Below are 22,886 nucleotides of genomic sequence, written 5' to 3'. Positions count from 1 at the left end.
AGGAGAACCACCTGAGGGGGCTGGGAGAGTGTCGAGGCAGCCAGTGGAGAAGGAGACTGTGGAGAGGGACTGCAGGGCCAGGGTCCAGAACCCATGGTCCTGGCAAGGCCCTTGACCTCGGCCCCAGACAGGCCCAAAAGAGGTGACAGCACCAAAACCGGCCAAGAAGGACATTTGCCTTGACCCTCAGCTGGGGTGGAGGTACGAAGGGTGTCTGCGGGGCTGCTACCACTTTCAGGAAGAGAGTGCCAGGGCTGTAGAACCTGTGGCTTCATGAGCATGGCACACTCCTGACTCTGATGGCATAAAGGAAAGGAAAACGGCAGAGGAACCCTGCCTGACTTCCACCTGGGGCTGGGCTGCTGGCCCCAGGCTCAGGGCGGCCACTCACTGGGAGACACGGGGCAAGCAAGACACAGAAAGGGGAAGTCCCACCCCCAGCCGCAGTCACTCTACTGCTCCCCCTGGGCCCAATGGCATAGAGGTAAAGGGGCCAAGCACACTCTGGAAGCCTCTAAAAGCCACCAGCTGAACGGGGGTGTGAGGCAGCAGAGCCAGGCCCAGAAAGATGCAGTGCCAGTTGGGAGGACGGGAGGTCCCCCTGAGGCTGCGACTTGTCCGCTCAGCCCACTGTGTGCCCAGGATTCTGAACCTCTGGGGCACTCCCTCCTGTCCCGAGTCACCCAGAGTCTCCTGCCCCCTCCCTGTGCCTGCTCCATCACATCCCCTCTCAAGCCCCATGCCTGGCAGGGCCACCGCCCTAGGGCTGGGCTAGGTGAACCAAGGGCACCGGTCCCCCAAACCTGCCGATCGTCCCCAGGCTGCAGGGACACATGTGGGGCGGCAAGGGCGGAAGATAAACTAAGGGGATCCAGGCCCCTGAGGACAGCCCTGGCGGGAGGCCACAGGCCTCACAGGGTGGTGAGCTGGAGGCCACCCAGGCAGGCAGGCAGGCAGCAGGGAAAGAGACTGGCACGGTCCTGGCCAGGGGCCTCCCCGGGAAGGGCGGGCAAGTAGGAGCAAAAACAAGAGCAGAGCACGGGCCCCCACCCTGCCGGGTCCTATGGCCTGGGGACTCACACACACTGAGGAAGACCCAGGAGGACCCGCCAGGCTACTAGGAGGAGATAAAGGGTGCACAGGCCTCCAACCCGCAGGTTGTGTCTGGACTGAGTCCAGGGAGGGCAGGGAGGGGCGGTAGCCCAGTTGACCTTCCCTCCCCCAAGCCACACCTCTGCACCCCAACCCTCCCTTCCGCCTCCCAACAGCCCCATCCCCGCTCTCCGAGGAAACTGGGAGGGGACCTGGAGAGGAAAGGGAAGCAACGGCCCCTCAGAGCGCGGTTCCCCAAAATCTATGGCCAGGGACTGAGGCCAGCACTCAGACACTGTTGGGAACACTGGCCAGGAGTCCCTCGGGGTGGACCTGGGAACCTGCTGCAGAAGCTTAGGGGACCGGGCCAGCTCAGGAAAGGGCTCAGGCTGGAAACCGAGCAGACAGGGCACCGCTGGACCTGGGGCCGAGGAGGACAGGAAGTAGGTGACTATGGAAAGACCCCCGCCGCCACCCATGCCCAACTCGGCACACAAAGGCCCAGAGAGGCCCCCAGACATGCCTGTGGGGGCAGGGGTGTTTGCAAACATTTGCAGAGGGACCGGGTGTCCCAGGCACATGGACAGCTTGCAGGGCCCGGCTGAGGCTAGGACAGCAGCAGGTGGCTGGCAGGAGGTGCCCCGCCAGGGACCCCAACTGTGTGGGGGGCAGGCCCGAGGCAGGCGGCACCAGTCCCGGGCAGGATCTCTCGGAAGAGGGGCCGTACCCAGCCAGGGTTCCCAGAGACACGGGTGGTGGGGCCGAGTGCCTCCTCACCCTGTGCCTGGCCCCCAACAAAGGGTGAGCATGTATCCTTCCTGGACACGGTGTCCAGGGCAGGGCACTCCCGAACCAGGATGCCCCCTAGGCCACAGGACCCCTCAGCCCCAGCTGACAGCAGCCGGGGATCTGGGGAGGCCCCCAGGAGGCAGGGCGGCAGCCAAGCAGAACACCATCCCTGGACCCACTCTCCAACTGCAACCAGGGCCCGCTCCCCCGAAGGCACCAGCTCTCCCTAGGGGCAGGACCTTGATCCAGAGCAGGAGTGGAGGCCCCCAACAGGGGACGGCTGGAGAGGCCCTGGGCTCACGAGCCAGGGAGCGGCGCCTCTGTGCCCGGAAGCCCCTGGGTCCTGCCTGGGCTGCTGGTAGCTGCTGCGGGCCGAGGGGTCCGGACGCCCCTAGGGTGCTCTGGGGCAGCTCCTTTGGGACCCTCAATGGAGCCAGTAAGTCCAGGAGGGCGCCGATCCGTCCAGGTGGGTGCATGGGCCGGGACAGGGTCTGGCTGCTGCCGTGGCTGTGCCCATCTGCCGAACAGGTCGCTAGGAGAGCACTCCCTGAGCGAGGGTGCCGGGCAGCCCGGGGAGGGAGGACACAGTCCCCGTCCAGGCCCCCGAGGCCCCCATAGCAGGGAGAGCCGGCCCTCCTCGCTGTTCTTCCCGCGGGATCGGGCCGGCACCTCGGCTCAGGGGAGAGAGGGTCACAGAGGACAGCCAGCAGGCAGGTGGCCCAGGAGTGTGGGGGGCCGGTGGGCCTGACCGTGTCCTGAAGCACCCCAGGACCCTGCACCCGACACCCTGGGGGAGGGGCTGTCCCCACTTGCCAGGAACACATTCCTCAGGGAAGGCCCGGCAACCTGCTCTCGTCGGGTTCAAGAAGGGCCAGGCGGCTTTGGAAGGGGCCAGGAGCTGTCACCAAGGGCCCCCGCATTGCCCAGAGGCGGCGCGGGCCAACAGGAAAAGCACTCACCGCCCACGGAACCTCTGTGACAAACTCAGAGCCACGGAGAGCGTCATCAGCAAGTCACTTGCCAGTCCCAGTGGGAAGGATGGGGCACGTCTCCAGGGAAACGAGACGCCAAGGTCTTCCTGGGGCCCCAGTGGAAAGCTCCTTCCAGGACCCACCTGGCCCTCCACATCCCACCCTCCAGGCCAGGGACCGGAGCCCAATATCCGGCAACCTGACACATCACGGAAAAAAGGAGCTGCTCTGCCTTCACCATGACGACGCGGCACACCCCCTCCCTGCCCCGGCCCCTCCCCTTCAGGGCTGCATGCGGGGAGGAGAGGCCTCCCCTGTCTGCAGAGAGAGGTCGCCCCACCTGGGGCAGAGAGGGGACAGGGGCAGGAATGAGCCCCTGGGAGGGGGGCATTGGAGGTGGGGGGCACATCCTGCCACCCAGGCTGGCGTGGGGCACTCATGCCATGCAGACCAGAACGGGCTTCCCACCGGCTCCTGGGGATGTTGGACCGGGGCTCCCCGACCAGGGCTGGGAAAGGCTTCCATGAAGAGCCAGAGAGCACACGGCGCAGACCCTGCGGGGCACACGGGGTCTCGGTGGCAGAGTCTCCCTTCTTGGGGTTCTCTGTGATGGGTTTTGCAACCCTTTCAGGATGTCAAAGCACGCCCCGCCCTCAGAAATGCAGGCCCCGGCCAGTGTCAGCCCCAGGAGGTGGCCTGCTGCTCCCGCTGACACCAAGGACATGTTCCTGAGGCGGCCCGCTCGGGATCTCCAGCAGCCGACGCAGGTCTACACGTGCAAGGGTGCTTCTGACTCGCAGCACTCAGGAACAGCCTCCACCCTGAGCGTGGCGCCCTCTCCAGCACGTGCCAGGGTGGACCTGTGAGACCAATAAAAACCACAGCGGAGGCGAGGCGAGTCACTTAGGAGACCAGGCCATGAAGAGACTGTGGCCGGGTCTGGGGCGCCCTCTCCTGCTGGTTCGACTGGATTGCAGGTCCGGGGGAAGCCCAGCAGCCCTGGGGAGGAGGCCCGGTGGGGAGGAACTGAGGCCTCCTGCCACAGCCTCCAGAGGGAGAGTCATCACGAGGGCTCCCCACCCAGTCAGATAGGATGGCTGGGCCCCAGTGGACACCTGACCGCAGCCTGAGAGGGACCCTGAGCCACAGTCCTGGCTCCCCGAGAGCCCTCCCAGAGCCTGTCCCTCAGAACCCTGGGGGGGTGACACGAGTGCTGGGGGGGTGAGACGAGTGCTAGGTGGGGAAGGACCGAAACGTGAAGTCGTCTGTTACCCAGTAGTCGGAACCGGTGCCCAGCGTCCAGGGGGCAAGACACGGCGTGAGCCAGAAGGAAACAAACCGACAAGAACCCCCAGAAGCCATCAGGAAAGCCTGGAGATTCTGATGACACGAAAACTAAAATCCCCTCTGTGACCAAGCACAACCCGCAAACCACACAGTCAAGAGACAAGTGATAACGAGGGGAGAAAATAGTAGCAAGAGGTGACTAAGGGCTCGCGTCAGTCACACACACACAGAGCCGGACACACGGACAAGGCAAAGTGCAAGGACAAGAGAGCAAAAGGGGGCGGAGGAGAGGAAGGGAGAGGGAAGGAAGCGTCTTCTCCACCGGGATGCAATTCCTTGGGAGCCCGTCTGACCCCAGGGCAAAGAGATGCTGGGTCGCCAGAGCCGCCGCGGAGAAGTCCCGCCGGGCCTCAGAGCCCAGCAAAGAGGAACCAGGGCGGACGGGCCAAACCCAGCGGCCGGCTCCCGGGGGGGGGGGGGTGGGTGGTGGCGCTGCGGGGAGTCGCCTGAGCAGCATCACCAGCAGCTGGGAACCCTCCCGGTGCGGGAAGGTTGGCGGGTAAGGCGGGGCTTCCCCGGAAACACTGGGCTGGACCCAGCGGTCCCATGGGTGCTGGAACCAGCCCTGCGGGTGTTCCCAGGCACCCTCCCGCGGGAAGACCGGCTGGAGGGATGGCTCCTGTTGGCACCCACGTCGAGGGAAGCCACCGCCTTCTCTGCGGGGCTCGCCTTTCCTACCTCCCCCAGGAGACAGTCAGGCCAGGAAGCGCCCCAGCCCACGACCGCCCGCAGCAGAGCAGGATTCCCTCCCCGGCGGCCACCGCTGTCAAGGGACGGGGAAGACTTTGTTACCCCACCGCGCGCCACCGCGGAATGGTGCACAGACACCTCCAGACGCCACTTCCCCCAAGACGGCCGCCCGCCCCGCTCTGCCCACCTCTCCCTGGACGCTGCCGGGTGGGCGCGGCCCTGCTTCCCCACGACCCCCCAGACGCGCCCCGAGGCACTTTCGCAGCACAGTGGAGTGGGAAGGGCGGGGCGGCCCCTCGACGGCGCCGAGGCGAGAGCGGCTCACGGGGCTTCCCGGGCCCTGATCTCAGGGGACGCCTGTCCGCCTCGTCCCCGGGGGAAGACAGTGACCACCGGTCTGCAAAGGAAGGGGACTCGGCGCATGCCCCGCAGGGCCGGCCCAGGACTCGCAGGCGCGGAAGGCGGTGCCGAGGCGGGGGCGGGGCGTGGAGGGACAGCCCTAGTCTCCGCCCGCCGGGGCCCACAGCTGCCTCGCTCCCCGCCTCCGCTTCGGTCGCTCCTCGTAAGCTCCAGGCGCCCACGGGAAGCCCCGCCCAGCCCCGCCTATCCGTCCTCCTCTTCGCCTGTCCTCGCCAATGACCATGCTCAGATTGCACGGAATTCCCGCCCCTCGCCCTTGACTGACGCTCCTGCTGCCCAGTGGACGACACCCCGTCGCGTGCGCGCCGCTGCGGCCCTGCCGGGTGTGGCGCGGCGCTCTCAGGCTCCTAGGCGTTCCCGGGGCGAGACCCAGGGCGCTGGCCGCAGAGTCGCCGGTGCACACGCAACAGTGCCGCCTTGTGTTTTGGGTGTGGACCTGCGCTTCTCTAAGCGTTCCATTCCCGAGAAGGGGCGAGAAACGTCCAGAGGTCGTGGCACCTGCCCGCCGCTGCCGGGGCGTCGGCCGTGGGCGCAAGTGAAGCGCCCCGGGAGCGCGGCGCGACGTCCGTGCCTTCCGAGGGCGGCCCGGGTGTCGCCGCGGTGCGCGCGGGAGGGCGCGGCCGTGGGCATTTCCGCGCTTGCGCGGGTTCCTGTCCCGCCCCGGCCCCGGCCCCTCCCTCTCGTGGCCCCGCAGTAGACGCAGCCCCTCCCTCCCGCGGTGCAGCGCAGCCAGGGCTCTGCTCCGGGAGTCGTGGAGTCCATCACCGCGGAGCGTTATCTCAGCGGACCCACGCGGTGTCCTCCGCTGGGGTGGGCCGAGTACCCTCCGCCTCCCGCCCGCGAGATCCATCCCAGCCCTTGGCGGGGGCCCGTGGTTCTTCCCGCTCATGGCCACGGAACGGTCCACGCTCGCGGAGCCGCAGGCTGAGCTTTTGCTGGTGAGGGACAAGGTCGTGGTTTCCCGTGGCTGGTGGCCCTCACGGAGGAGCCTGCTGGGAGCACGCCCGTGTAGGGTTTCCTGTCATCGGGTTGCCACGCCCATCTTGAACGCTCGAGTCCACGCAGAAGTGTAGAAGTGGATGTGTAGCTTTATTTGTAATTCTCTTTCTTTCTTCCTTTCTTTCCTTCTTTCTTTCCTTTTCTTTCTTTTTGAGTCGGGGTCTCACTCTGCGCCCAGTCTGGAGTGCAGTGGCGCGATGAGGGCTCACTACAGCCTTGACCTCTCCACCCCAGCGAGGGCTTCAACCTCCAGCCTCAGCCTTCCGTGTAGCTGGGACTACAGGCGCACGCCACCACCATGTCCGGCTAATTTTTTACTTTTTGTAGAGATGGGGTCTCGCTTTTTCGCCCAGGTTGGTCTGGGATTCCTGGGCTCAGGTGATCCACCCCAGCCTCACAAAGTGCTGGGATTCTGGGCACCGGGCACCGGCCGCCGCGCCCGGCTTGATGTGTAGTTTCAATAGAAACCACCAAGGTCTTCAGGGTGGCCTGTGCATCACTTTACACATACTCAAGCGAATCATTGAGAGGTGTTTGAGGCCGGGCGCGGTGGCTCACGCCTGTGATCCCAGCACTTTGGGAGGCCGAGGCGGGTGGATCGTTTGAGGTCAGGAGTTTGAGACCAGCCTGACCAACATAGTGAAACTCTGTCTCTAATAAAAATACAAAATTAGCCGGGCGTGGTGGCGCCCTCGCCTATAATCCCAACTACTCAGGAGGCTGAGGCAGGAGAATCGCTTGAACCCAGGAGGCAGAGGTTGCACTGAGCCGAGATCGCACCACGGCACTCCAGCCTGGGTGATAGAGCAAGATTCTGTCTCAAAAAAAAAAAAAAAAAAAAAAAAAAAAGTTTTTGAAACAACTTGAAGCAAGTTATCCCATGTATAAAAAAGCATAAAGTTATTTATACTATTTTTCTGTGCAATCACCCACATAATTAACCAAGTTAAGACCCATTATGCGGCCGGGCGCGGTGGCTCACGCCTGTAATCCCAGCACTTTGGGAGGCTGAGGCGCGTGGATCACGAGGTCAGGAGTTCGAGACCAGCCTGGCTAATATGGTGAAACCTCGTTTCTACTAAAAATACAAAAATTAGCTGGGCGTGGTGGCGTGTGCCTGTAGTCCCAGCTACTCGGGAGGCTGAGGCAGAAGAATCGCTTGAACCCGGGAGGTGAAGGTTGCAGCAAGCCGAGATCGCACCACTGCACTCCAGCCTGGGTGACACAGTGAGACTCCGTCTCAAAAACAAAAACAAAAAAAACCGTTATGCTACACGTTTTGTAGTGATTTTGTTTTGTTTGTTTGTTTGTTTTAGCTTTTTTATAATTTCAACTTTTTTGTTTTTGAGATAGAGTCTCACTGTTGTCGCCCAGGCTGAGTGCAGTGGCACCATCTCGGCTCATTGCAACCTTTGCCTCCCAGGCCGAAGGGATCCTCTCACCTCTCACCTGGGTTGGTCAGGCTGGTCTCAAATTCCTGACCTCAGTGATGCACCAGCCTCGGCCTCCCAAAGTGCTGGGATTACAGGCATGAGCCACCGCGCCCGGCCTGATGTACTTTAAACTTTTTTTTTTCTTTTTTTGAGACAGAGAGTTTCACTCATGTTGCCCAGGCTGGAGTGCAATGGCGTGATCTCAGCTCACCACAACCTCCACCTCCTGGGCTCAAGTGATTCTCCTGCCTCAGCCTCCCGAGTAGCTGGGATTACAGGCATGTGCCACTGCACCGGGCCTCCATTTGATGTACTTTTAAAGCATTATTATTTCTACCTTGCATTTACTATGAACACAGCCTTGAACGTGCATCCATCTCTCTCTAGAATAATTACCTGTAAGTGGAATTGCTGGGTCGAGATATATGTACATTAAAAAAAATTTTTTTTTTTTTTTTTGAGACAGGATCTCAGTCTCTCGCTCAGGCTGGAGTGGAGTGGCTCGATCACAGCTCACCACCGCCTCAACCTCCTGGGCTCAAGTGATCTTCCTATTTCAGCCTCCTGAGCTGCTGGGACCACAAGTGTGTGCCACCATCCCTGGCTTTTTTTAGAAAACTTCTTTTTGTACAGACAGGGTCTCACTGTGTTGCCCAGGCTGGTCTTGAACCCCTGGGCTCAAGTCCTCCCTCCTTGGCCTCTCAAAGTGCTGGTTTTACAGATGTGTCCCACCTTGTGTGGCCTGCATTTAAAATTGTAAGAGACACTAGGGAATTGCCTCCCCAAAAGACCCTACCTTTGATACTGTCCGTCCCTCGCATTGTACCCTCAGCGTTTACACCACAGCCTCACCAGCACCTTTTGGGCTAACAGCTTTTTAGGTAGCTGAAAATTAGATGGGAGAACTGTAGCTTTTCGCTTTTTCCTTCTTCCCTGTTTCCTAGTCCTGTTCCCCTCCCTCCCAAAGGGGTCATTTAAAATGTGGTGTCATTTGGAATGTGTTTGTTCAATTGTATTTTAGTTTTCTGAGACAGGGCCTCGCTTTGTCACCCAGGCTGGAGTGCAGTGGTGTGATCATAGCTCACGGCAGCCTTGATGTCCCAGACTCAAGTGATCCTCCCACCTCAGCTTCTGGAGTAACTAGGACTACAGGCATGTGCCACCACGCCAGCTAATTTTATTTTTTTGTAGAGACGAGGTCTCACCCTGTTGCCCAGGTTGGTCTCCTATTTCTGGCTTCAAGCGATCTGCCCGTCTCGGCCTCCCAAAGTGCTTGGATGACAGGTGTGAGCCACTGCCCTGCACCTGTGGATTTTTTGTGTGTATGGTTTTGCCCACCGTAACTGTCCCTGTGCTGCATTCCTATTCTGCTGACTGCTTCCGTCATTCAACAGGGTTTCTCAGCTCTTTGTCTGTGGCCCTGGAGACATACAGTTGACTCCTGTGCTCCTGCAGAGGATTTCAGAGCTTGGATGCAACACATTTGATCATTCCCACCCTGAGTGATGCAACCCCAGGGCTTCAGCTCCTGGTGTGCCACAAACCATGCCACGAAGGCCATGGCACGGAATGTGGCCTTAGCGAGAAGGGAGAATTGCTCTTGCTGACGTATCAAGGGGTAGGATTGCTGGGTTCAAGAACACTGATGCTTCATTTTCTTATGTTTGTTCTGTTCTTTTTTTTTTTTTTTTTTTTGAAAGAGTCTCACTCTGTCACCCAGGCTGGAGTGCAGTGGCACAATCTCGGCTCACTGCAACATTCACCTCCTGGGTTTAAGCAATTCTCCCACCTCAGCCTACCGAGTAGCTGGGATTACAGGCGTGAGCCACGACGCCCAGCTAGTTTTTGCATTTTTAGTAGAGACGGGGTTTCACCATGTTGGCCAGCCTGGTCTTGAACTCCTGACCTCAAGTAATCCCCCCGCCTCGGCCTCCCAAAGTGCTGGGATGACAGGCGTGAGCCACCGCGCCTGGCTCCTTTCCCATTTTCTAAGGGACAGTCAGTCTCCTCCATACCATTTGTCACACAGCCTTTCCCCCATGATGGCACTGCCATACTCCCGCTAAATGCGCAGGCATCTGTGGTCTCCTCTGCACTTGTCCTTCCAGGGAACAATGCAGTGGGCTCCTTGCTTTGCATCTCGCCATACCTGGTGCACCTGCCAGCTCCCTCAGCAGGACCTTGCAGACAGTTTCAGTCATTCTTGGCCATTTTCTTCTCCATGTGAAGTTTCCCATCATCTTGTCCCGGACCATTAGACACCCACATCCCTGGCTTCCTGGGACTCTGGTGGCGTGATGGGAAGAGCCCACTTCTCAGCATTGCTTTTTTCAAGAGGATCTCATTCTTAGTCCAGGCGGCAGGAATGGTTTCCCCTGCTGGCCTCAGCTCTGTTGGCAAGGGATACCTGCAGTCTGGGGCCTGGAGTTGGAGCGCTCCAGACACGGTCCCTTCCTTCCGGGAGTTTCTTTCTCGTGGGTGAGCCAGAAGCAAACACCTCATCCCACAGTTCTGAGGGCCTGGGTGGGGCCATCGTCCTGGTCCAGGTAAGAGACCATGGAGTCTGGCCAAGCACGTTGGCTCCTGCCTGTAATCCCCGCACTTTGGGTTAGGGTTAAGGCAGGAGGATCACTTGGCTCCAGCAGTTCAAGACCAGTCTGGGCAACCTAATAAGGCCCCATCTCTACAAAAGAAAAAAATAGTTATCCAGGCATGGTGACGTGTGCCTGTAGTCCCAGCCGATTGGGAGGCTGAGGCAGGAGCATCTCTGGAGCCCAGGAGTTCGAGGCTGCAGTGAGTGTTGATCATGCCACTGCATTCCAGTCTGGGCAACAGAGCAAGACCCTGTCTCAATTAAAAAAAAAAAAAAGCCGGGCGTGGTGGCTCACACCTGTAATTCCAGCACATTGGGAGGCTGAGGCGGGCAGATCACCTGAGGTCAGGAGTTTGAGACCAGCCTGACCCACATGGAGAAACCCTGTCTCTACTAAAAATACAAAATAAGCCAGGCATGGTGGCACATGCCTGTGATCCCAGCTACTCGGGAGGCTGAGGCAGGAGAATCGCTCGAACCCGGGAGGCAGAGGTTGCGGTGGGCCAAGATCGTGCCATTGCACTCCAGCCTGGGCAATAAGAGCGAAACTCCATCTCAGAAAAAAAAAAAGACAGTGGAGTCCTAGATGGCGAGGGTAGCAATGGAGAAACCCACTTCAATTTCTTTGAGCCAACGGTTGGAAGGATTCCCGTGGGAAGGTCAGGAGGGAGAGGCGCCAACAGGTGGAACTCCAACAGTTCCCCCGTCCTCACCTTGTAGGGCTGCAAGATTCCTTGGTGCCTGTCTGGGCTCCAGGGCCCCCACCCACCCCTGCAGGCTTATGTGCGGATCAGCAAGAGGCACTCTGCTCTCGGGGCAGGTACTCGGCTGGAGGCGAGGACACGGGAGGGATTTCAGCCCTCTCGCTCCCCAGGAAGATGTCCTTGTGCAGAGAACAGCCTGCACGACCTACTAGGGCACCCAGGATTAGGCTGTATCCTCCGTCTGCCCAAACTGGCTACAGAAAGTTCATTTTAACGCCCACTAGAGAGTGAGGAGACTGTAGGTGCAATTTCTTTTTTCTTTTTTTTCTGAGACAGATGAGTCTTGCTCTGTGGTCCCAGGCTGGAGTGCAGTGGTGTGATCTTGGCTCACTCAAACCTCCACCTCCCAGGTTCAAGCCAGATTCTCCTGCCTCAGCCTCCCGAGTAGCTGAGATTAGAGGCATGCGCCACCATGCCCAGCTAATTTTTTAATATTTTTAGTAGAGACGTGGTTTCACCCTGTTGGCCAGGCTGGTCTCCAACTCCTGACCTCGTGATCTGCCCACCTTGGCCTCCCAAAGTCTTGGGATTACAGGCGTGAGCTACCTCACCCTGCTGTAGGTGAGATTTCTGAGTGCCCGTTACAAATTCCTGATTGACCCAAGCTGGGCAGGTCGCCCCGCCACCCCTGTCCAGCTATGGCCTGTAGTCTAGGTTACATGAACCAGTGCTAACTAGGCTGGGATGAGCATCGCACCTGTTAGACCCCATCGCCTGTCCTCCATGCATCCTTAGTGGAGTTTGGGAGAAGGCAAGGAAAGGAGCAATGATACAACTTGTAGTTGTGTCATTTCAAGCATACCTGGGCCACAGGTGAGTGAGGGCCGTCCCTGGGTGGAAACAAAGAGCAAATGAAAACACAGAGGGGTCGGGACTCGGTGGATCACACCTGTAATCCAAGAATTTTTGGAGGCTGAGGCAGGAGGATCACTGGAGACCAGCCTGGGCAACGAGGTGAGACCCCATCTCTAAATACAGAGAAAAAAATAGAAACAACCAAAAAAACAGGCCTAAGCAGGACCTGACGCTGGGGCCGTGCAGAAGCAGCTTGCTGCACTTGGTCTTGATGGCCTCTGGGACAGGAGGCCTTGTGCCTTCAGGTGAGTGTGCCGAATGGAACCCCTCAGCTCAACCCAGTGTTTTTGCAGGGTTACTTCCGGGATAAAGGAAAGATGGGGTGAGCCCTGCCTCAGCACAGGGAGCTCAGGGATAGCAGGTCCATGTCAGCCTGGGTCTGCGTGAGCAGGTGAGAAGGAATCTGCCTGCCTCCCAGCAGGTGCCCTGAGCACCCTCCAGCACGGCCTGCCTGCCCACAGGCACGGGGAAAAGGCTCAGGTCTCTGTGAGCCCTGGCTGATAGATCACCTTGCCTCCTTAGTGCGGTCATACTGCTGGGATCCTGGCAGAGACAACCTACCTTCCCTAGAGGGGACACGTCACCCCAGGATTCTGCCACAGGACTTTTGGAGGTAAAGCTGAAGTGGGGCCCACAGCCTCACGATGACAGCACTGGCCACCGTCATGGAGAATAGAGTCAGTGGGCAGGTCAAAGAGTAAGGCTGGACCTGTCAGCGTTCCGGGGTGGAATCCTCAAAGATCCCCAATCACATCATTGTCAGCAATGGCTGGGAGCATCCACCCCCTCCTCACAGCAGCCCTAGGATGTCGGTGCCAGTGTTACCCCCATTTTCAGACAAAAACAGGAGGGAAATGTGACTCATGAAGTTGGGCTCCAGAGCCTGAGCCCTTTCTCGGCTTTGCTGCACTCCCTCCCACTCCTGCCCTTTGGAGATTCCCCGTGGTGTGTGGTGTGTGGTGTGTGGAGTGTGATGCATGTGGAAGGAAGGAGTTGGAGGCAAGTCTGGCTCAGTATCTCCCAGGCCTCGGGTCATCACGCGAAAAACAGAGGAGGGTAAAATGAGAACCGCTGTTCTCCTCTCGGGCCTAATCGGCTGAACTCTGCAAGCACAGACTGACCAGCTTAGAATTCTCAGCAGATCACAGAGCAGTTCTCATAGATGTTTGCATTATTGTGATGTAAAGCTACTGACTCCTCAGATCTCTAATAGTCTCTCTGACACAACCACCTAAGGGTAGAAAGAAAGAGATACAAAAGAGAAGAGTTAGAAATCCAGGGAGATTTGAAAAGCAGCACGTACACAAGCCTAGTCATTGCAATGAAAATCTCATCCGATGGACTCAACAGCAAATTGATGCCCCTGAACACAGAATGAGTGACCTGGAAGATGATGCCAAAGACACTTCCTCCTGCCCCGTTCTTAGCAGATGATGTGGCTTCCTCCTTCTGTGACGCACTGCAGCAGCCCCTCCTCGAGGTCCAGAGCCCTAGGCCTTATATGCTCCCAGGCTCACTACTAGACTCCTGGTCACCCCAACATCTTTATTTTTGCCCCCCTGCTCTGGGGGTTGTAGCTTCTTCCTTCACCAACTCTGTTAATTCAGTATCCCTTTTGCACTTTCAGCCCTCAAACCCCAAGTAAACACGCTTTCACTTCCCTTTCTTGAGATACTAGGTATGTATTTTTGTCTCCTAACCGGTTCCTGACTAATCCAGAACTGGCCCTGGGTAAGGTTCTGGAAGAAAAGGCCTATGCACGCGGAATCTGGCGATTGGTCTGGTCCTGCCTTTGGGCTGGAGTGCAGGGTTGAGCATTTTCCCAGTGGGAAGTGGGGCATGAGCCATCCATGGCCTGCAGTGGCTTCACAATTAATCTAGCTGTCACTTCAGTTGCTTGGGATGATGTGCCAACTGAAACAAGCACCAGGGAGCTCAAGTCCTTGCTGCACCTGACTGTCATGGTGGTCACGGATGGCTATGAGGGCTGTGGTATGGCATGATCCTTAGTGGCCCTGACTATGTACCATGAAGACACAATGGGCTCAGGCTCCCTAACACTCAGCTCAAGCCACAGTAAGAGAACCAGGGTGCTTCCAGGAAAGGCCTCAAAGTTCCCTTACTCCTTGTACTTGCAGGGCTGACAGTTCTGACAATCAAACACATTTTATTGTGCCAGTTACAGATTCCCAAAGTGATGAATTTCCAGCCTCGCCACATTTCACACGTGAATTGTGGGCAGTGATGTGGGAAGAATGGGACCCTGAAACCCGGAATGGGGCCATCTGGTTGGCCTTGGTTGAAGCTGAGACTCGAGAAGCCCCCAGTCCCTCTGCACCTCCCTTGGTAGTGGCGGCGGCTCGACCCCCCGTGTCTGGGGGACTGGTGTTTCTTTGCTGGAGAACTCTGTCACAAGTTTACCTGGGGAGAAGCCTTGCCAGTGGACACTCACTTGTATCATCCAGGAGACCCTCTACAACTAGACCTGGAACTAGACCTAGAACTAGAATGTTGCCGTTAGACCCAGAACTAGCGTCAGGTACACACTTAGGGAGGGAGGGTATCTCTCACGTGGGCCCTGATACCAGGTGCAGCCCAGGTCCTGCCCTGAGCGGTAACTCTGCGTGCTCAGCTTCCTCACCCAAGTACGGAATGACACATCAGATCATTCCAGCTCTCCCGAATCTAACGACCCAGCTTCTCTAACCCTGACCTCGGCCTGGCAGGGCGAGGAGGCCTCGTGAAGCGGTAGAACCTCTCCCGGCTGCCCGGGGAAGGCCGGGCTCCAAGGGTGAAGGCGAGTGCCCACGGGTAGGAGCCATGCCCTCCAGGTAGTGCCTGAAGCGTGGGGCCGACGGGGCGGGAGGGTGCGCGGGGCCGGCACGAGGCGGTGTTTGATGGTGGGTAGCAGGCGTCCAGGGAGGGCGGTGGGACAGCGGGGACAGGGGAGCAGCTCGGGTTGCAGAGGGCTGCCTGGCCCAGAAGCGGGCAGGCGGGTTGGTTGCTGCCAGCCCCAACATAATCCCAGCAAGGCGGGGAAGGATCGTGCTGAGGGGCCGATGGGGCTGGCCAGCCGAGGGCGTGCTGGGGGTGCTGGGGAGTAGGAAGCTGCCAGGTATGCAGGGTGGGCCTGCATGGGTGTTTCGAAAAGACGGCACTAACATCCTGACCACAGCTTTGTGGGATACATGCTGTCCCCGTCATCAGCACCATCATCCCCTTCTACAGCTACCCAAGGCCCCACAGTCAAGAAGCAGATTTGGGGATTCAAGCCAGGTTTTGGGACACATGGTTCCCAAGTCCCTGCTGGCTGGCTTCTCCATGGGAAGTAATCAGAGCAATAAGATGTTAGGAGGACTCAAGGGCAAGAGGACTGGCCCGAGGCCAGGGTCCATGGCATCTTCCAGGGAGTATTCATTACCAGGTTCTTAACAGTTAACAAACACACGTATTTACTCAGAAGCCACAGCCAGGCCAAGCTGGCAACAGGGCTCACTCCCCTCGCTGGGTGATCATGGCTCCTGTGCTCTCATTACTTTGATCTGCCCTACTGTTTCTGCCCAGAACCTTCTAGGGGACTGAAGTGAGGCTTTGGGGGCTCTTTCCTGTGTTTAGAAATTGCACATTTTAATCATGGAATCTGTTGCTCCATTTGTTGCCACCGTGCGCTTATGTGTCCTGTGGTCTCACCAAACCTGACATTTTGCACCTGAATACAAGCAAGCGTGGCTTGTCTGTTAGAATGCCTTCCTCTAAAGTAATGCTTTACAGCCACCTTCAGTGTCACTGCATCTACTCCTCACAAAACGGTATTTAACCCCACCCCCCACCACACTCTTGAAAGGGTACACAGAATTATCCTACGACACAGCAATTCAATTCCACTCCTAGTATACACGTCCGTAAGAAGGGAAAATCTACATCTACACAAAATCTTTCACATATTTTGTGAAACCTACATCTTCACAAAATATGTGAATTGTCAGAACGCTATTCACAAGAGACAAAAGTGGAACTAATCCACATTCATCAACTGAATGGAAGAATAAAATGTGTTATCTCCATACAATAGAATAGTATGTGGCCATAAAAAGAATGAAAACCACTGAATTGTATACCTTAAATGAGTAAAATTGTCTGGAGTGTGAGAAGCTGTGATTACCTCGAAGTAGTGAGATAAGTGAGGTAAAACATTTTTGCTTCTTTGCATTTTCTAAATTTTCTGCAATCACCCTATAGAAACTATTTTTACAAAATAAATTTTGAAATCTTATGAAATAAGCAGAGCCATCATCATGCTCATTTTACAGGCCAGGAAACCAGCTCAGTGACTTACAAGGGCAGGAGTAGGAGGAGGTCCTGAGGACTCCAAGCCCCAGGCCAGTGCTTCCATCTCTATCCCGCACATTCTAGAACAATTCCTCAGTCACACTGGTCATGACTCCAAAGATCTCTGACCACTTAATTTGGGCAATAAAAATAAGGAATGGGCTGGGTATAGTGGCTCACGCCTGTAATTCTAACCCCAGCACCTTGGAAGGTCCAGGCGTGAGGATCACTTGAGGCCAGGAGTTTGAGACCAGCCTGGGCAACATAGTGAGACCCTGTCTCAAAACAAAACCAAAGCCAAAACAGGAATGTGACACAGCAGACACATCTAGTAGAATTTTAAATCTAGTTTTGAAGCTCAGGTTCATCTTTTTCTGGTTGACACTTTGATTCTAGATACATACTTCTTAAATTTTTTTTTGGAGGTAGAGTCTCGCTCTGTCTCCTAGGCTGGCGTACAATGGCAGGATCTCGGCTCACTGCAACCTCCGCTTCCTGGGTTCAAACAATTCTCCTGCCTCAGCCTCCCGAGTAGCTGGGATTGTAAGTGTGCACCACCATGTCTGGCTAATTTTTGTCTTTTTTAGTAGAGAGGGGGTTTCACCATGTTGTCCAGGCTGGTCTTTAACTCCTGACCTCAGGTGATCCACCTGCCTTGGCCTCCCAAAGTGCTGGGATTACAAGCGTGAGCCACAACGCCTGGCCTCTAGCCACATACTTTTATGTGCTTATAGCTGACAGGAAGGCGTCAGCTCAGGGACAGCTTTTCAGGCCAGGTGCTGTCCTCTAGCGAGTGCTTCCTCTGCAGCCCATTATTCTTTCCCAGGTTTACTGGTGGGGGCCATGGCTCACTCTTTCTGGTTTGGATAAAAGCTCTTTCCTTATTTAGGAACTGACCACTGAGAAACTGATTCACACAGAAGGCACGTGCTGAATAAAGCAGCTGGTTTTGAAATGCTTTATTAACATTGACTTGAACAGTACAGTGTGGAGGCTCTCATCACAAGCAGCACAGCACATCCTAACAAGCTTTCGCTGCTGCCTGACAGCCTCAAACGTGGAGGGAGATGAAGGCAAACAGCGAAGGGAATTCCAGGGCAGCTGCAGGTGGGATGGCAGCACACAGAATCCCAAAGTGGGAACAGCAGTAGGTGTCATGGTGTTATCGTGCTCTGGAAACTAGGCTACTGGAATCTATACTTCAATCCACATTTTCTTTACTCATGAAGGAAATACATTGAAAAAACTATTACCTTTACCAGTTATTCACGAAGGAAACACTTTGGAAGAATTGATTACCTCTACCACTTATCTACAGTCTTATCAGAAAACTTACTATCAGGTGGTTGTTTTGTTACCTATTTTTTTCACTTAAAAGTTGTGTAACTCCCTTTAATGATCCAAAAATTAGAGCGGTACTTGCATATGCAGTGACAGTTTAAAGGGTAAGTAGTTAGCTTGAATTTCCGAACTAGGGATGAAGGAAGCTGTTAGCTGGCTTTGCTTTTAAGAAACAAAACGTGACAGTAGAGATTTAAATGATGGTTTTGGAACAAACATAAACACAGGGTAAAGAGGCCAAAAGACCAAAGCTAACAGCTATTTTAGTTCAGCAACATGCATTTCACGGCCACTATGATATGTCTGGCACTAATTCTATACATATCCAGCAATTCCTCGGACTTCCCACTCTGGGGCACTACCGACACTGCCAGCGAATGAACCTGAATGTCAGGATCCATGGAGACGGCTGCACGGACAGCTTCCCCGATGCCACCTGGGGAAACAAGGATGTTAGGCCCTTTTGTGAAAGCAGCTCGTCAGCCTTAAAGCCTCACCACATAGAGGCCTTTGAATCTGCAGCTTCCCAGGGGAAAATCTGATTCATGTGAACAGCCACTCCGATGGGCCTGCGGAGTTCTTAATCTAAACTGCCAGTTTCCAAACTGCTCTGCCTCAACCTACAGTAAGGGCTGCCTGAGTGTGGGGGTCTGTGGCACTCTGATTCTCAAAGCTGTTGGGGACCTGAAAATGGTTAGAACTAACGAATTAACAGTGCAGAAAAGTGACTAGCTGGCTTGAGGCTGTTGGTTGGCAAGGTTAGCTCTTGGCTCGTGAAGGTTCCCTTGCTACTCTAACACTTTCCTCACTAGACAGGGCGGTCATGCACCTGGACTGTCTGTAGGAACAATGTGGTTGACATGAGCACCTGCTTTCCTGCTGGGAGCCAGGGATTTGGGTACCTGCCTGGCAGAGGGTGCCAACAGGACCTGCCCCCAGTACACACTTGAGGTGCCAAGTCTCTAGCAGGCATCCCTTAGGCAGGAACACAGCCTGCGTGGGAGGCACTTCTCAGTATGCCCCTTGTGGGGCCAAGGGGAGGCTGGGGCAGGACTTCTTTCAACTCCACCTGGCCCATGGTTCCTGCCCTGGTGGATCCCCCCCTGCACCCTTTCCCTGTCATCAACCTCAGGTGTGAGAGCAACTGTGTGCTGGGTCCCAGGAGTCCTTTGAGAGATCAGGCACTGCTTGTGCAGGCTCAGAGGGCCCCTGCCGCATGAACACTCAATGCTCCTCCTTGTATCACATCATCTGTCCCACCTAACCTTTCCAGGTGCAAACACTGCCCAGCCCATTCTCCCTGACACACTGTTTTCTGCACTTGCTGTGTTCTCTGCTATACCTGCTTCTTTCGTCGGGGCACACTTTTTTTTTTTTTTTTTTTTTTTTGAGGCAGAGTCTCACTCTGTTTCCCAAGCTGGAGTGCAATGGTATGATCCTGGCTTACTGCAACCTCCACCTCCTGGGTTCAAGTGATTCTCCTGCCTCAACCTCCCAAGTAGCTGGGACTACAGGCATGCACCACCACACCCAGCTAATTTTTGTATTTTTAGTAGAGATGGGGTTTCACCATGTTGACCAGGCTGGTCTTGAGCTTCTGGCCTCAAGTAGATGATCTACCTGCCTCGGCCTCCCAAAGTGCTGGGATGACAGGTGTAAGCCACCACGCCTGGCCTGGGGCATACTATTCATCATTCCAAACCCAAAGAAACTGCGATGCTTTTCATGACACCTCGCTTGCCTGCAATAGCCACTCCTCTGTGTTGCCACTGACCCGCCCTGGTGACTGGGCACTGTGCACTCTGTTGGGGACACACAGATGTGTATGAGTATGGCCCCACGCTTAGTGAACACCAAATAACAAAGCCATGCTGGGTGAGAGGTAGACTATAGGTGATGCCTGAGAGCATGCCATGTGGCCAATCAAGGAAACAAAAACACCAAAACCTTCCAAAGCATTCTCAATGCCCACACACACCTTGCGGGTAGTGATCCTCCACTGTAATGATCCGGCCCTCTGTGGCTTTTGCACTGGAGATGATGGTGGCGACATCCAGAGGTTTAATGGTAAACAGGTCGATGACACGGATAAAAATATCTGCAGAACAGCAAAAACCAGCTTGGTACAAGAAAGAGACTCAGAATAACATGCAGGGATAAAAATAAAAAGAGCACTCAGGGCACAGGAGGTAGCTGAAGTCCTACCTCTTCCCAGCTTGAACTTCAATGCTCACACTCAACCAACTGACCTTGTTTCGAAAGCTCATCAGCAGCTGCTAAGGCTTCATACACAGTAATTCCAGCTCCAATAACTGTGACCTTGTCACTGACACAGTGGCGGAGGACCTGGTATGGTGCCAGCAAAACAGAATGCCGTGGTTACTACGCACAGAATGCATGTCAAAGTGGAAGGCACTTTGCTATGCTGCTATCCCCCAATTCTAACAATTTCACTCCTTAATAACTCACTACTAAAAAAATCAGATGCATTTACAAGCCAGGACACATACTTTTTGATAGGAAATTACACTGCTCCAGCTGTCCTGGAGCATGGATACGCCACATACCCATCAGGAGTCTGGTTTGAGAGCTCACTATGGCATGCAAAGATTGGACTCCAGTGACTAACATGTTAATGAGAACATTCTGGGCATTGGCAACACGCTGAGTGCTAAGATCTTGTGTGCCTGAGCTCTGAGAACCCTCACAGCCTCCCTGTAAGATCTGTTCAGTGGCACAACCGTTCTGCAGCTGAGGAAAGCAAATCTCAGAGCAGGAGGAAGTGGCCCAGGGCAGGGCTGGGACATACAGCCAGGCGGGGCTGACATCAAAGCCCTCGCTCTCAACAACGTACTATTCTGCAAGCAAAGACAGAGTTCCTGGGCTTCCATCGTCTGGGACGTGAGGAGCCCCTCTGCCTGGCTGCCCCGTCTGGAAAGTGAGGAGCGTCTCTGCCCGGCCGCCATCCCATCTAGGAAGTGAGGAGCGTCTCTGCCCGGCCGCCCATCGTCTGAGATGTGGGGAGCGCCTCTGCCCCGCCACCCCGTCTGGGAGGTGAGGAGTGTCTCTGCCCAGCCGCCCCGTCTGAGAAGTGAGGAGACCCTCCGCCTGGCAACCGCCCCGTCTGAGAAGTGAGGAGCCCCTCCGCCCGGCAGCCACCCCGTCTGAGAAGTGAGGAGCCCCTCCGCCCGGCAGCCACCCCGTCTGGGGAGTGAAGAGCGTCTCCGCCCGGCAGCCACCCTGTCCGGGAAGGAGGTGGGGGTCAGCCCCCACCAGGCCAGCCGCCCCGTCCGGGAGGGAGGTGGGGGGGTCAGCCCCCCACCTGGCCAGCCACCCCGTCCGGGAGGTGAGGGGCGCCTCTGCCCAGCCGCCCCTACTGGGAAGTGAGGAGCCCCTCTGCCCGGCCAGCCGCCCCGTCCGGGAGGGAGGTGGGGGGGTCAGCCCCCCACCCGGCCAGCCACCCCGTCCGGGAGGTGAGGGGCGCCTCTGCCTGGCCGCCCCTACTGGGAAGTGAGGAGCCCCTCTGCCCGGCCACCACCCCGTCTGGGAGGTGTACCCAACAGCTCATTGAGAACGGGCCATGATGACAATGGCGGTTTTGTGGAATGGAAAGGGGGGAAAGGTGGGGAAAAGACTGAGAAATCGGATGGTTGCCGTGTCTGTGTAGAAAGAAGTAGACATGGGAGACTTTTCATTTTGTTCTGTACTAAGAAAAATTCTTCTGCCTTGGGATCCTGTTGATCTGTGACCTTACCCCCAACCCTGTGCTCTCTGAAACATGTGCTGTGTCCACTCAGGGTTAAATGGATTAAGGGCGGTGCAAGATGTGCTTTGTTGAACAGATGCTTGAGGGCAGCACGCTCGTTAAGAGTCATCACCACTCCTTAATCTCAAGTACCCAGTGACACAGACACTGCGGAGGGCCACAGGGCCCTCTGCCTAGGAAAACCAGAGACCTTTGTTCACTTGTTTATCTGCTGACCTTCCCTCCACTATTGTCCTGTGACCCTGCCAAATCCCCCTCTGCGAGAAACACCCAAGAATGATCAATAAAAAAAAAAAAAAAAAAAAAAAAAGAGTTCCTGGGCTTCTTTCATAGTTTGTTGCCTCCAAAGCTACCCATCGGAGGCATCTGGAATTATTCTCCACTTCCCCTCTGTATAGGTTTCCCTGTAGCTTAAGAACCATTGCTGATAGTACAGAAAGGGTTTCTGAGCCACCCCATTCTTTAAGGATGTCCTGGCCTCTTAAAATACATATACACGCATGCACACATATCCATGTCCTCTTTTCAAAGCCCAGCCCTTTAACGATCCATGCCATGCATGTTATCACACACATTTATCTCACATCCTTTACTATCAGTAAATTTACTTGCTTTTGTCAGGACAGGAAAATTATTAGAAAAGAGACGACAGAAATAAGCAAGCTCTGCAAACCATGTGAATGTCAAGAGACCCTCCCCATAGAAACAGAACCTGTAGTTAACACCAAAGGTGAACACTAACTTTTCCATTCGGTGGCGTTTTCCAGCTACGTTATGGCACACAGTGGACAGTTCTGGAAACACCTGATTTATGGCAGCACTCTGGCCATTCTGAGCACTTGCAACTGTGAATTCTGGAGCAGCCTAGTCCTTAGCAACCAAACTGGATGTTACCTGCTGCTCTTTCAAGAGTGGCTATGGGCAAACCTTTCTATTCAGTATGATCTCAACTGTGTAAAATATACATGTATGCCTAGAACGAAGACAGGAAGGAAGCATGCCAAAATGTCTACAAGCCCCACTCCCTAGGTGATGAGCAGAGTCACTTATTTTCTCCATAGACGTTTCTGCTTTTCTCCATGCATGGCCCTGACAGGCAGGCTGAGCAGGGGATGGTCAGCGTGGTGGGCAGGCCTGGGGAGACTGGGCTCACTACTCAGGCCTGGATTCTGGTCTTGGTACTCACAAGCCGTAAACCCTTAAGTAAGACACTTACTTTCTCCAATCCTCATCTACAGATAGGACTGATAATCTGAACTTCTCAGGGCTTTTGTGAGAATACCAGAGATCATGTTCCCTTTTATTCCTGGCCTTAGATCTGTAAAATCTGAACCTAACAGATTATTCATTTCAAGTGATTTCTATTATTTTTTGTCTTGTTTTTAGAGATAGGGTCTTACTCTGTCACCCAGGCTGGAGTACAGTGGTGCGATCCATCATAGCTCACTGCTGCCTTGAATTCCTGCGCTCCTCTATCCTCCTTCCTCAGCCTCCTGA

The 22,886-nt window shown here is 55.7% G+C and overlaps 1 protein-coding gene across 1 annotated transcript in view; it reads right to left on the bottom strand.

The window, feature by feature from the left end:
* Window positions 1-17,211: 17,211 nt before the first annotated feature.
* Window positions 17,212-22,886, bottom strand: part of TKTL1 (transketolase like 1) — a 41,434-nt gene continuing 35,759 nt past the window's right edge. Inside the window, exons 11-13 of the mRNA XM_003804720.6 lie at window positions 19,873-19,969; window positions 19,602-19,721; window positions 17,212-18,059 (exon numbers count right to left, since the gene is read on the bottom strand). Of these exons, the coding sequence (XP_003804768.1) occupies window positions 17,887-18,059; window positions 19,602-19,721; window positions 19,873-19,969 (390 nt within the window). The 3' untranslated portion in view covers window positions 17,212-17,886. The remainder of the gene's footprint in view (window positions 18,060-19,601; window positions 19,722-19,872; window positions 19,970-22,886) is intronic.

The sequence above is a fragment of the Pan paniscus genome, chromosome X (assembly GCF_029289425.2).
Source record: "Pan paniscus chromosome X, NHGRI_mPanPan1-v2.0_pri, whole genome shotgun sequence".
NCBI lineage: Eukaryota > Metazoa > Chordata > Mammalia > Primates > Hominidae > Pan > Pan paniscus.
This window is presented reverse-complemented; position numbering and strand designations above follow the sequence as displayed.